Below are 14,665 nucleotides of genomic sequence, written 5' to 3' on the forward strand. Positions count from 1 at the left end.
TTCCATCCTCGTTTAGCACTTCTTACTTACTTTCCGCCGATTCTCTCAATCCTTCACATTCTTCCAGCATATGCTTTATTGTTTCTCCCTGTCTCCAACATATCCTACTCATTCTGTCAGTTTCATCCATCTAAAAATTATTCTCTTTCTTTTCATTTCTACATCTAAATCTCGCCATCATTCTTTTCTCCTTTATACTCTCTCTCTCTTTGTGTACTTTGGTACTTCATCCTTTACTATTTTTCTATACTCTGCATTATATCTAGACTCCGATATTCTCGATCCTTATTTCTTACACTCAGTTCTTCTTTCATACTTCTTCCCATTTCTCTCATTCTTTCTATTTCTTCACATGCATATCCCTTTCCTTCATAATGCTTGTCTCTTTCGTTCCAAACATGTTTTCCCCCCTTCCTTTCTTATTTCGTTCCAACCTTCTTGCAATATTTTACGATCACCTCTTTCACTAAACTTCGCTTCAAATCCAACCGCCCTTTTACCCACTTACACTCTCATTTTCTCCCGTTTTGTTTCTTCTCTCACTACATACGTTCTTTTACTTCGAATTACTTCCGTACGTTCATTCTCCTTCTTCATCTCCTTCCGTGTTTTCTATTCAAAATTTCCCATTTCTTCTATTATCTGCCACAATATTTTCCCTTCTTTGTTATTTGCTTTCTCTTTTGATCCTCTTTTCTCTCCCTTTTTTCGATTCATTTTTCTTTTGTTTCCTTTCTATGTTTATCTTGGTTTCCTCCATTTTCTCGCTATAAACGATTATTATTTACCATTGATTGTTATCCAGTTGTATTACTTTCTATTAGGAATAATTTTTTATTTCTAACAAGCTAGTGCAACTCCGCCTTGTCGATCGATATTATCACCTTGCATAATTCGAACCATTACAGCTCTATTTCGCAGCACAATTCATCTCCATCGCTGCCTGTTCGAATTATCCTCCTCATGGACAATAACAAATTGATTAAATAATTGCGGCAGTCGAAGTGTATAAATTAGTACAGGAATGGAGCTAGGATTGTCCAGTTCAATGAGCACGACCGAGCTGTTATTCCAACTTTAACAACAGGTGGATTTCAAACGAGCTTTTCAACGAGTGTTACGTGCGTTGCATACAAAAGCCACATGAAAATTATCCGTCAAAATAATTCATTTCTGTGTCGGTTGACGAGAAATTTCGCCATTGTGGAAAGTTGGCGCGACCCGAGTGCAGTGTGATTACTGATTATTAAAAGTTACAACATTGGCCATTAAATTAAAATAAATTGTTGGCTTGCGGTAATGAAGGAGAGATGTTGATGGTGTTTTAACTTTGTTTCAGCGTACCAGATCAGCCCAAAGCCTTGCTGGGTGGACGGCCAAGAGGGCACGTGCATGTTTGTCTACGAGTGCATCAAATCAGAAGGTTACCACATCGGCATGTGCGTAGACACTTTCATGTTCGGTTCCTGCTGTGCTCATAATGCTACCGACAACAACGTTGTGCCTTTGCAACACGACCAACCGGCCGTGCTCTACACAGCTCCTAGTCATCATAGTCATACCACTAACAAGCCAATTAGTCATAGTAGACCAACCAACAGGCCTAGGCCGACAAGGTAAGCCGCGATCTACCTGCCACCCACGATTTATGGTAGACGAGATAACATTGGGACATGATTTTAATACCGAAGAAATTTATGGATCGGGTTGGGTGCACTTGTAAGATTGCCTTGACACCTTTAAGCTAAAAACAATGGCGCCTCATATTTTTACCCTAATAATTATTATTAAGGCTCGCTAAAAATTATATTTCGAATTAACAAACTTGAGTCCAGGGGACCTCCATATTTATATTCATATCTAGTCCGCAGTTTTTACAAAAAAAATTATAAAGTTGACCAATTTTTACACCAGATTTAACCGGTACATTGATGCGTTTTTTGAAGAAGTGCTGAAGTGATTTGCATTCTGAGATAGGAGGTCCTTGGGGAAAAGTGTCAGCTTTCTTTTGATACCATTTATAATCCTAAAAAATTCACGACTGAGGTAAATAACTCTCGAAAAGACAGAATCTGTTGAAACGAGAAATCGCCATTAAACGAGCTATGATGCCGTAGCAGAATACAGGTTTACTTAGATTCTGGTTTGGTTGCAGACTTAATTTAATGTGGACCTTGTCCACCAGGGGGAGCTGTTTTTACTCAGCGATTTATCGGAATAAAATTTTGATATCGCATTACTAAAACAGTAAAAAAGATGGATACGTTAAAAGTTAGTTATTAAGTATGTTTAATTTAAGAGATCAAAAGGTATTTACAATCCTCCGCAGCTGAGGCACATATAAATCTGTTTTATATTAATTATTTTTTATCCTGTATGAAAAAATAAAATTGAAACGTGTTTTATTATATATACTCTGAAACGTCATTGAGTTGTTGGTGAAGATGAAAGAAGTAAAACCATGTCAAAGTTTTGTAATCATAATCAACCTACGCCGATATAGGTATGATTAAAAAGAGATGAATTGATGGCAGGTAGAAAAGCATATTATCTTCTGTAGGACACTAGCAACATTGGCAACTGTTCCAAAACTGAGTTTTGCCGAAAAAAGGTACTTTACGTGCATTTCAAACAATTACATTCATAGCACTCTACCATTTCTACCAGCCAGATGTAAACAACCACCTACAATAAATTTAACAACTTTTGTTTGTCACCGGAAGTGGGACTGGTATTGCGGACTGAAATTATCCCTTGTACAATCGCAAGCAAATGTTTTGAGCCTATGGGCGGATCATTTTTGCCGGTCGTCACCGAAGGAGGCGGTACAAATCGTCCAAGGGCAGAATTTGTAGGTAGGCTCAAACTAAACGAAATTTACGTGTTGACCAAATTCGTACTCTGAATTAGTTTTAATTTTATAAATACCCTATCTAATATGTTCAGAATATGATGAGTCTATACTTGTGATTTACCATTCCATTTATATTTTTTGGGTTTTTGGGTTTTAATTGAAATCTTGTCAATTAGTTGGAACCTGAGCCCAATTTTTTTTGCAATATCTGTGATGTGCTATTAGTTTCCGTAACTTATAAAATTAGAAAAAAAAACCTATTCTGCTCTAATAAAATCGAGAATATGCTCAAAATCACACTAGTATTAGGTCTAATTGTGCCAACCATAGGTATAAAATTCACATTAAATTAAGTCACGGACATTTTTTGAAGTGTACTACATTTCAAAAAACAAAAAAAAAATGTTCAGTTTATAAACTTCATAATTTTGGTTTAAAGTTTATCAATCATGGTTGACGCTTTATTTTATCCGTTCGATTTGTTATCCTTGACTGCTGTCTCTCTTGGGTCGAGGTGTAACACCGCACCGAACGTTCTTCGACCGACATCTTTTCGGTGACAAATTTAATCTTTGCATACTTCAGCGTAGTTAGTGGACTCGTTGTGACCACTGAAATATACAAAAAGTAAATTTTGAAATGGAACGAAAGTCGAAGAATACTTTCAAAGCCACGATCAAAATGTGTTTGCTTAGCTTCGCCAAAAAATGCATGACGTCATGGCAAAATTTGATATGATGAGTCAGTACCTGTGATTTATCATTGCAGTAATATTTTTTAGATTTACTTATACAGGCTGTCTCAAAAAAAGATCACTTCGATTTTCGATTTTTCGTTTTTTCGACCAACCGTTTCATCTAATTAGATTTTTCAGTTTCCATTTTTCTATCAACTTTTCGATTTTTTTACTTTCCCATTTTCTGATTTTTCAAATCTGCGGTATTTTGAATTTTCGAGTTTTCGGTTTTTCCGTTTTTCGATTTGTTGATTTTTCGGTTGGTCAGTTTTTAGACTTTGCTGCAACTTTTTTGCGTTTTTCGATTATATTTTACTTTCCGATTTTTTTGATTTTTGAATTTTCGATTTTACGTTTTTAATTCTTCGATTTTCCATTAATCATTAAATTTTTCGATTTTTCGGTTTTTTTATTTTTCGACCTTCAATTTTTCAATTTTCGAGTATTCGATTTTCCATTTTCTGATTTTACGATTTTTCGATTTTCGTTTTTCCGATTTTGTGGTTTTTCGATTTTTCTGTTTGTTTCAGTTTTTATGGTTCTGCGATTTGTTTTATTTTTTCATTTTTCGATTATTTTACTTTCCGATAGTTTGATTTTTGAATTTTTGGTTTTTCATTTTTCGATTTGGGATTTTTCAATTTTTCGGTTTTTTAATTTTTCGAGTCTCGATATTTCGATTTTCGAGTTTTCAGATTTGTGGATTTGTGTCCGTTTTTTCGATTTTGAGAATATTGATTAATCGAATTTTCGATTTTTGAGCATTTCGATTTTTCCATTTTTAGATATTTTTCGATTTTTTTCAATTTTTCGATTTTTCTGTTCGTCAGTTTTAGACTTTGCAATTTTTACTTTTCCACTTTTCTATTATTTTAGTTTCGGTATATTCGATTTTTGAATTTTCGTTTTTTTTTCATTTTTCGATTTCCGATTTTTTAATTTTTCGATTTTCGATTTTCCACTTTATGATTTTACGAGTTTTCGATTTTTCTGTTCGTCACTTTTTAGGCTTTGAAATTTGTTTACTTTTCGATTTTTGAATTGTCGACTTTTAGAGTTTTCAATATTATGAATTTTCGAATTTTCTGTTTTCCTATTTTTCGATTTTTGAATTTTCCATTTTTCGGTTTTTTGATTTTTCAATTTTCGGTTTTTCAATCTTGCAAATTTCCGATTTTTCAGATTTGTGAATTTCCGGTTTTTCGATCGACCTACGTATTATATTCATTGAATTTTCGATTTTCGGTTTTTCCATTTTTAGATTTTCGATTTTTCAGCTTTGTATTTTCAGATTTTCTGTTTTTCGCATATCTGATTCATCAAATTTTCGATTTTTCGGCTTTTCGATTTTTCGATATTTGATTTTCGAATTTTCGATTGTTTAGTTTTCCATTCTTCAGCTTTTAGACTTCAATTTTTTTACTTTTCGATTTTCCGAATTTTCGAGTTTCAATTTTCAGATTTTTGATTTTTCGATTTTCCTTTTTAAATCTTTGAACCTTTCGGTTTTGATTTTTCGTATTTTTGATTTTTAAATTTTCCATTCTTCGGTTTTTAGACTTCAATTTTCTTTCTTTTAAATTTTTCGATATTCTATTTTCCGCTTTTCAGAATTTTCGAGTTTCAGTTTTCAGACTTTCGACCATTAGAATTTTGGATATTTCGATTTTATGATTTTTCGATTTTTAGAAATTTGAGTAGTCGAATTTTCGATTTTTCAATTCATCGATTTTTCAATGTTCAATTTTTCAATTTAAATTTTGCGATTTTCAATTTTTCCATTGTCGATTTTTAGAATTTTCGGTTTTCAATTTTTCCATTCTCACCTTTTGGACTTCAATTTTGTTTCTTTCCGATTTTTTGGTTTTCGATTTTCCAATTTTCAGAATTTCCAAGTTTCTTTATTCAGATTTTCGATTTTCCACTTTTGCGATTTTAGATTTTTCGAATTTTTGTTTTTCCAATTTTTTGCTTTTTCGATTTTTCTGTTCGTTTCAGTTTTTAGGCCTTGCAATTTTTTATACTTTATATATTTTGATTATTTTAATTTCCGATTTTTGTTAATTTTTGTTTTTGATTTTTTTAATTTTCAGTATTACAAATTTTTGACTTTTCGATTTTTTGGTTTTTCCGTTTTTCTATTTTCGATTTTTCGATTTTTTGGTTTTTCCGTTTTTCTATTTTCGATTTTTCGATTTTTGAGGTTTGTGAATTTCCACTTTTCGATCGACCTCGGTATTTGATTAATTGAATTTTCGATTTTTTGGTTATCCATTTTTAGATTTTCGATATTTACGATTTGTATTTTTGGATTTTCTGTTTTTTGCATTAGTGAATTTCAGTTTTTCCGATTTTCGATTTGCCGCATATTTGATTAATCAAATTTTCGAAAAAGTTACCATGCTTACAAAAACTTTAAAACATCTACAATATTTCAAAGTATGTATTCAGTTTTGCTATTCTTGATTTCTTCAATAAAACAAATTGACTCAGTCATTAACTTTTTTGAGACACCCTGTATAACCAAATCTAAAAAAATATTAATGCAGTGATAAATCACAAGTATAAAAACTCATCATATTTTATACATTTAAGATAGGATTTATTCTGCAAAATTTTGAGGTGACGTCATAAATTTTTTAGAGGGGATAAGCAAATATATTTTAATAAAAAATGTATCATGTTTATCATGACTTTAAAACATCTGCAAGATTTCAAAGTATTCGATTTTGCAAATTCAAAATTAAATTGCAAAATATTGTTTTATAATTTTGATTTTTTTTCCAAAAATCTGGACGTTTCGGATAAAAATTCAACACGGAGTCATAAACTACATGTGTAGGACTATGTTACTGTATACAATCTAAAACCCATTTACTATGCATAAATTTGAAGTGACGTCATCGCATTATTGGTGGGGATGATTAGAGAAATTTAATAATTTCAGTTAACAAAAATGGCACTTTTTTATTATTATGCCAGTTACATGTCACTGAACGACAATATGTTTTTTTTTATTTATTTATTATGAACATTTAAAAGTATTTTATTTGAAAAAGTGATGAAATTTTTTATACGGAACAATTGGTCGAAAGATGTTATGACCATTATTTTATGGGAACAACTACCTGCTAAATCTTCTCCGACAAATTCGAGAGAACTGGCGTGAGCCATAAATATTTCTTACCAAATGTAACTACTGTCCGTCCCGTTTTTGTCAATAAAATTTTATAGAGTAAAATGTAAATTTCGTTGTAGTTTGAGCCTACCTACAAATTCTGCCCTTGAAGGATTTGGACTGCCTTCTTCGGTGAGGGCAGGCAAAAACGATCCGCCCATAGGCTCAAAACATTTGCATGCGATTGTACACGCTTTCGACTCCATTTGAGTAACAATTTTTTTCCGAATTTAAAATTACGTTCAAGCTGTTGTTCAAGCCTAAAATTTAAAATAAAATCTTTCCGAAACAGTATGACAAATATGTAGTGAACAAAAAATATTTACACCTTATACAAAAAAATGAGGTTTACGATGCGCAAGCATATGATATACGTAAAATTAAAAGTGCAAGTCAAAGTTAATATGCATAAAAAATAGCAGCTGCTTCTATTAAAAATTTAAAATTAATTATTTAAATCCTTAGAAAACGATATACTAACAAACAGTTTAAGCAAAGTCAAATTTTTAAATAAACTGCCTTCTGCCATGCAGTTAGCCGCCAAAATAATTAACGTGAATATTTTAGTACTTACATAAAAAACCACCGTTGAATGCTTAGAATTACTTGCATACAACGTACTAATGATTTGCGTTGAAGAAAGTAAAAAATTTTGCTATGTGGCTAATAGCTTCAAGGACACGTTATTATTCATTTTCAAACGATTGCGGCTAATAATTTTAACAATTTATTGTTATTTACTTGGTAAATATATTTTTATTTTTATTACTATTGTTTTGTTGCAAACGATAAAGTAAATAACAAAACCAAACTCTTATACATTATTAAGTTTAAGAAAAATTTTCCGCCAAAAATATTCTATTTGTAATGAATGGGCATGTCCGACAGTGCAGATAGTAGGAAAATCCCTCCCGTTCGTAAATAGTACCTTGGCGCGACCAATTTTTGCTTTACATAATGTTCCTGTAATTCAGACAAACAACACATCCTTGATAGGAATAAATCACATATCTACAAATGATTCCCCGACAGTAGGAGGTACTTTAATATTTACATATATTTAATATATTTACCGAAAACAATTTAAGTACGGAAAAAAAATAAATAACTGGAAAGAAGTAACTGTAGCCAAAATAGGAAAATGAATCAGTGAGTTTTACATCTTTCCGGTTTTGAACGGTCAAGGGTAAATTCAGGTACCCGGGTTTTGTTTGCAATTATTATGGCTAGACAGGCACTGAGGCTTGTGTACTAAAACTTTTCCGTACCGTAAAACGTAGAATTCTACGGATCGGTGCTGCATTTATTCACATTTTAGCAATTCACTAACAGGAGGCAGCATCTCCCGGGTCGTTTTATTCTAACTTTGACCAGGCAGATATTTTGCCTCCAGACGGCACCCTTAAAACCCCAACGTATCGATCTTCAACTATCTCCCATTAATTCCAAACCCAAACACTCCCATTATCCACAAAGCTACAATTCATTACCACCTCCCACGTGACCTGAATCCCTTCCTCCTCTTCGTTTCCCCAGCCAATTATCGGTTCATTTTCACACTTACGCATTTCGTTCCAGTCATTCGCACCTAAGTCAGTCAACAAAAACCCAATTCCGCCCGGTTACGCCGCCCCCAGCGCACACCGTAGTGGCATCTATGAACATAAGACCCAACTCGCCCAGCAGGAATCCCACTCAGCCGCCTAGACACACCGACGCCCTCTCTGGAGCCAACAGTATAGCGATCGGAGTGTACACGAAACCTGGGTGGCAGCACACGACGGAGCCGGGCTTCATCACGTCGAATAACCAGAATTCGCTGCAGCCGGACCCCAAACCGCAGTGGCAGTTCACGACGGAGCCGGGGTTCGTGACGAGGGTGAAAGCGAAACCTAGTAGTTTTAAGCCGAAGCCTAAACCTACGAAGAAGCCGATACAGAATACTACGAAGTTCGGGAGCAAGGGGACGACGACGAAACCGACGACGAAAAAGTATGTGCAGGGGCTTTGTTTGCATTTTTGGCGTTGCAGGATTGATTTTAAATTTTAATGCTTTTTCGATATCCGCCAGAGTTTACGACTTTTTTTTCAACGCAATTTTATCCTTTGCAGCTCGAAGTTTGTGATTAATTATTTATTTTTTTGATAAAATTCAAAATATGTATACATAACTGACGGAATCGTTAAATTTTATTCGTTGGTGTTCTTTCTGGACGGAAGGAAATGTTATTTCAAAGTGTGCATTTAATTAACACGTTTTTTTCAGTAGAGCACTCACAGAACATTTTAAATTGTTTTTAATAATAATTAATACGCTACTTGAGGTGTTTTTAGGTATCTGTTTGTTTTGAAGCTTTATATGTAAATATTTTTGTTTCCATATTTGACTGGAAGCAGCGTTTTGAAAAAAAAAAATAGTTTTGGGTGAAATTATTTTTGCATAAATGTGGCTTCAGCAAGCTGGTGCGCCAGCTCACGAGGTGGCCAGACAGATTTCTGGATTTTGTTGCGTTTTTTTGTCGACTTTTTATTCTCTTTTTGTGATTCTTTTGGCGGTTTCTGCAGCTTTTTGTATTCATCTTTTTTTTGATGTTTTTTTATCTTACGTTTTTGTCTATTTTTAATCTTCTTTTTTGTCACTATTTAGTTCCCTCATTTTTTTTGTTGAGGTTTTTTCACCTTCTTTTTTTTGTAGTTTTTGTGGACTTTTTGAAGCTTTATTAATTTTTCATTCATTTTTTTTAAGTTCATTCTTTTAATTACTTTTTCAGTCATGTTTGTTTTTTTTAATTTACTTTTTTTGTCACTTTTGTAGTCACCTTTTTTTGTCATTTTCTAGTCGTCTTATTTTTTTTGAATTTTTTATTTGTCTCCTTTTTTGTAGCGTTTTCTCAATTTTTTTCATTCGCCTGTTATGACTTCCTCCTTTTGATTACTTTCTCTAGTGATTTTTCTTTTAATGGATATTTTTTCCTCTCTTTTCAAATTTTTTGTGAACTTTTTATCCTTGTTTATTGCATTTTTTGCATTTTTGTCACTTTTCGTGGACTTTTTTGACTCGTTTCTTTTGTTTTTTAATGATTTTTTTGTCACTTTTGTAGCCAACATTTTCTTATCATTTTTACCGAATTTTTTATTTGTCTCCCTTTTTTGTAGCGTTTTTTGTCTTCTTTATTTGTCGTGTTTTTGGCTCTTTTGCGTCGGTATTATTTTTAGGATTTTTTTTTCTATTTTCGCATCTTTTGCTGTCTTTTTTGGCGACTTTTTGTTTTTTTATGTTCTTTTTTGTGATTGCTTTGGCATTTTTTTTCAGCTCGTTATTGTTTTTTTTACTACTTTTTCTAGTGGCTTTTTTTGTTGGACATTTTTGTGAATTTTTGTTCTTTTTTCTCTTTTTTTTGTTACTTTTTATAGTTACATTTTTTTGTTGATTTTTTTGTCTTCTTTTTGTGAAGCTGTTTTTTAATTATTTGTTGGTTTATTTTAGGGTTTTTTGTTCTCTTTTTTTGTGACCTTTTCTTTTGCATTTTCTGACTTCCGCTTTTTATTCGCAATTTTTAGTCCCCTTTTATTAGTCATTTTTCTGTTGGCCTTATTTTTCTGATTTTTTTATAGATCTTTATGTCCACTGTTTCTACAATTTTTTTTATTGGCTTTTTTGTAAACTCGTTGTTTTTTTATCACTTTTTGTTGTGATGTCTTTCTCATTTTGTGTTATTGACTTTATGTCCTGTTTTCATTTTTTTTTTGTAAATTTTTGTGTTTTTTTTATGGAATATTTTTGGACTAGTGTAGACTTTTTTAAATTTGTATGGATTTTTAATTTCATGGTTTCACATTTTTTTGTGGGTTTTTTAATTTTTTTTTGGTAACTTTTCTCTATAGCGTTCTTTTCATCTGGTTTTGTCACCTTTTTTTTCTCTTTTTTCTCTCGTTTTTTTGTGATGTTTCTTTCACCTTTTAACCGCTTTCTCTTAGTCCCATTTTTTTTGTTTTTTGTCCTTTGTTTTCACATTTTTTATAATTTTTTGGTCCTTTTTTTTGTCATTTTTTTTTGTAGCCGAGTATTTTTGTGGACTTTTTGTCCCGTTTCTTAGGTCTTTTTATTATCTTTTGTAGCCGAATATTTCTTGTCAGTTTTTGGAACATTCGGAATTTTTTTAATATTTTGGATATTTCGTTTTTTTGGAAATTTCGATTTTTTGGATTGTTTGGCATTTGTTGGATTTTTTAATTTTTCGAATTTTCGTGGAATTTTTTAATTTCATTAATTGTTTGGATTTCTTGGAATTTTTGGATTTTCTAGATTCTTTGGACTTTTTAGGCTTCCTGGATTTTTTGAACTTTCTTGTTTTTACTATTTGGATTTCGTAAGATTCTTGGGTGTTTTTTTGCATTTCTCAATTTTTTTTTCGACTATTCGGATTTTTTATTATTATTTGGATATTTCGATTTTCTGGATTATTGGATTATTGGATTTCTTAAGGTTCCTGGGTTTCTTGCATTTCTTGGATTTTTTGTATTTTTCGAATTTTTGTGGATTTTTTGAATTTCATTAATTTTTTGAATTTCTTGGAATTTTTGGATTTTTTAGATTTTTTGGACTTCCTGGTTTTTTTCAATTGTTTGGATTTTTTTAACTTTTTAGTTTCTTTGAACTATTTGGATTTTTTACATTTTTCAGATTTTTTTCGGACTCTCCGGATTTTTTTTTTATTTTTTTGGATATTTCGATTTTTTGGATTATTGGATTTCTTAAGGTTGCTGGGTTTCTTGCATTTCTTGGATTTTTTGTATTTTTCGAATTTTTTTGAATTTTTGGATTTCATTAATTTTTTTGATTTCTTAGAATTTTTGGATTTTTTAGATTTTTTGAACATTCTGGACTTCCTGGATTTGTTCAATTGTTTGGATTTTTTGAACTTTTTAGTTTCTTGGAAATATTTGGATTTTTTGCATTTCTCAGATTTTTTTGGACTGTCTAGATTTTTTTTTATTTTTTTGGATATTTGGATTTTTTGGATTATTGGATTTCTTAAAGTTCCTGGGCTTCTGGCATTTCTTGGATTGTAAGAATTTCTAGATTTTTTGGACAATTCGGACTTTTTGGATTTTTTTACCTTTTTAGTTTCTTTGAACTATCTGGATTTCCTGAGGGTCTTAGTTTTTTGCATTTCTCAAATTTTTTTTTCGACTATTTGGATTTTTTTTTATTTTTTGGGTATTTCGATTTTTTGGATTATTGGATTTGTTAAGGTTCCGGGTTTCTGGCATTTCTTGGATTTTTTGAATTTTTCGAATTTTCGTGGATTTTTTGGATTTCAGTAAATTTTTTGGATTTCTTGGAATATTTGGATTTTCTAGATTTTTTGGACTTTTTGTACATTCTGGATTTTTTGAACGTTTTAGTTTTTACTATTTGGATTTCCTTAGGTTCTTGGGTTTTTTGCATTTCTCAGATTTTTTTTGGACGATTCGGATTTTTTTTTATTTTTTGTATTTTTCGATTTTTTTTTAATTTTTTGGGTTTCATTAATTTTTTTGATTTCTTAAATTTTTTGGACGTTCTGGACTTCCTGGATTTGTTCAATTGTTTGGATTTTTTGAACTTTTTAGTTTCTTGGAAATATTTGGATTTTTTGCATTTCTTAGATTTTTTTTGAACTATCGAGATTTTTTTTTATTTTTTTGGATATTTCGATTTTTCCAATTATTGGATTTCTTAAAGTTGCTGGGTTTCTGGCATTTCTTAGATTTTCTTAATTTTTCGAATTTTTGTGGATTTTTGGATTTCTTGGACTTTTTGAAATTTCTAAATTTTTTGGACATTTTGGACTTTCTGGATTTTTTTACCTTTTTAGTTTCTTTGAACTATCTGGATTTCCTGACGGTCTTAGTTTTTTGCATGTCTCAATTTTTTTTTCGACTGTTCGGATTTTTTTTATTTTTTGGATATTTCGATTTTTTGGATTATTGGATTTCTTAAGGTTCCTGGGTTTCTTGCAATTCTTGGATTTTTTGTATTTTTCGAATTTTTTTGAATTTTTTGGATTTCATTAATTTTTTTGATTTCTTAGAATTTTTGGAATTTTTAGATTTTTTGGACATTCTGGACTTCTTGGATTTGTTCAATTGTTTGGATTTTTTGAACTTTTTAGTTTCTAGGAAATATTTGAAATTTTTGCATTTCTCAAATTTTTTTTCGACTATTTGGATTTTTTTTATTTTTTGGATATTTCGATTTTTGGATTATTGGATTTCTCAAGGTTCCTGGGTTTCTTGCGTTTCTTGGATTTTTTGAATTTTTCGAATTTTCGTGGATTTTTTGGATTTCATTAATTTTTTGGATTTCTTGGAATATTTGGATTTTCTAGATTTTTTGGACATTCTGGATTTCCTGGATTTGTTCAATTGTTTGGATTTTTTGAACTTTTTAGTTTCTTGGAAATATTTGGATTTTTTGTATTTCTCAGATTTTTTTTGGACTATCGAGATTTTTTTAAATTTTTTTGGATATTTCGAATTTTTGGATTATTGGATTTCTTAAGGTTCCTGGGTTTCTGGCATTTCTTGAATTTTTTTTATTTTTCTAATTTTTGTGGATTTCTTGGATTTCTTGGAATTTTTGGAATTTCTAGATTTTGAACTTTTTAGTTTTTACTATTTGGATTTCCTGAGGTTCTTGGGTTTTTTGCATTTCTCAGATTTTTTTGGACAATTCGGATTTTTTTTTGTATATTTCGATTTTTTGGATTATTGGATTTCTTAAGATTCCCGGGTTTCCTGCATTTCTTGAATTTTTGAATTTTTCGAGTTTTCCTGGACTTTTTGAATTTCAATAATGTTTTGGATTCCTTGGCATTTTTAGATTTTCTAGATTTTTTGGACTTTGGGCTTTTTGGATTTTTTGAACTTTTTAGTTTTTACTATTTGGATAGATTTCCTGAGGTTCTTGGGTTTTTTTGCATTTCTCAGATTTTTTTGGACTATTCGGTTTCTTTTTATTTTCTAAATATTTCGATTTTTTGGATTTTTGGGTTTCCTAAGGTTTCCGGGTTTCTTGAATTTCTTAGAATTTTTGAATTTACCGAATTTTCGTGGATTTTTTGATTTCATTAATTTTTTGGATTTCTTGGAATTTTTGGGCTTTCTGGATTTTTTGAACTGTTTAGTTTTTTTTTAACTATTTGGATTTCCTGAGGTTCTTGGGTTTTTTTGCATTTCTCAGATTTTTTTTTATTTTTTGGATATTTCGATTTTTTGGATTATTGGATTCCTTAAGGATCCTGGGTTTCTTGCATTTCTTGGATTTTTTTTTATTTTTCGAATTTTCGTGGATTTTTGGATTTCTTGGAATTTTTTGATGTTCTAGATTTTTTGGACTTTTTGGACTTTCTGGATTTTTTGGATTGTTTGGATTTTTTAGATATTTTGGATTTAACGGATTTGATGAAATTATTAAGGTTCCTGGGTTTCTGGCATTTCTTGGATTTTTTTAATTTTTCGATTTTTTGTGGATATTTTGGAATTCATTAATTTTTTGGATTTCATGGAATTTTTGGAATTTCTAGATTTTTTGGACATTTTGGACTTTCTGGATTTTTTTACCTTTTTAGTTTCCTTGAACTATCTGGATTTCCTGAAGGTCTTAGTTTTTTGCATTTCTCAAATTTTTTTTCGACTATTTGGATTTTTTTTATTTTTTGGATATTTCGATTTTTTGAATTTCTTAAGGTTCTTGGGTTTCTTGCATTTCTTTGGATTTTTTGTATTTTTCGAATTTTTGTGGATTTTTTGAATTTCATTAATTTTTTGGATTTCATGGAATTTTTGGATTTTCTAGGTCTTTTGGACATTCTGGACTTCCTGTTTTTTTTTAATTGTTTGGATGTTTTGA

At 30.8% G+C, this 14,665-nt stretch overlaps 1 protein-coding gene across 3 annotated transcripts in view; it reads left to right on the forward strand.

Annotated features, from left to right (window-relative positions):
• The window catches only part of LOC135125006 (serine proteinase stubble), a 137,023-nt gene that overhangs the window by 97,627 nt on the left and 24,731 nt on the right, over positions 1-14,665 (forward strand). For 2 of the 3 annotated variants that reach the window (XM_064050272.1, XM_064050273.1), the window contains 2 exons: positions 1,340-1,616; positions 8,347-8,760. In XM_064050272.1, coding sequence (XP_063906342.1) covers positions 1,340-1,616; positions 8,347-8,760 — 691 coding nt within the window. Of the gene's footprint in view, positions 1-1,064; positions 1,088-1,339; positions 1,617-8,346; positions 8,761-14,665 lie in introns of those variants that run through there. The other variant, XM_064050274.1, reaches the window with a different exon arrangement.

Source organism: Zophobas morio, unplaced genomic scaffold (assembly GCF_036711695.1).
Source record: "Zophobas morio isolate AGI-343-1 ecotype UQ-CSIRO unplaced genomic scaffold, CSIRO_AGI_Zmor_V1 ptg000008l, whole genome shotgun sequence".
Taxonomy (NCBI): Eukaryota; Metazoa; Arthropoda; class Insecta; order Coleoptera; family Tenebrionidae; genus Zophobas; species Zophobas morio.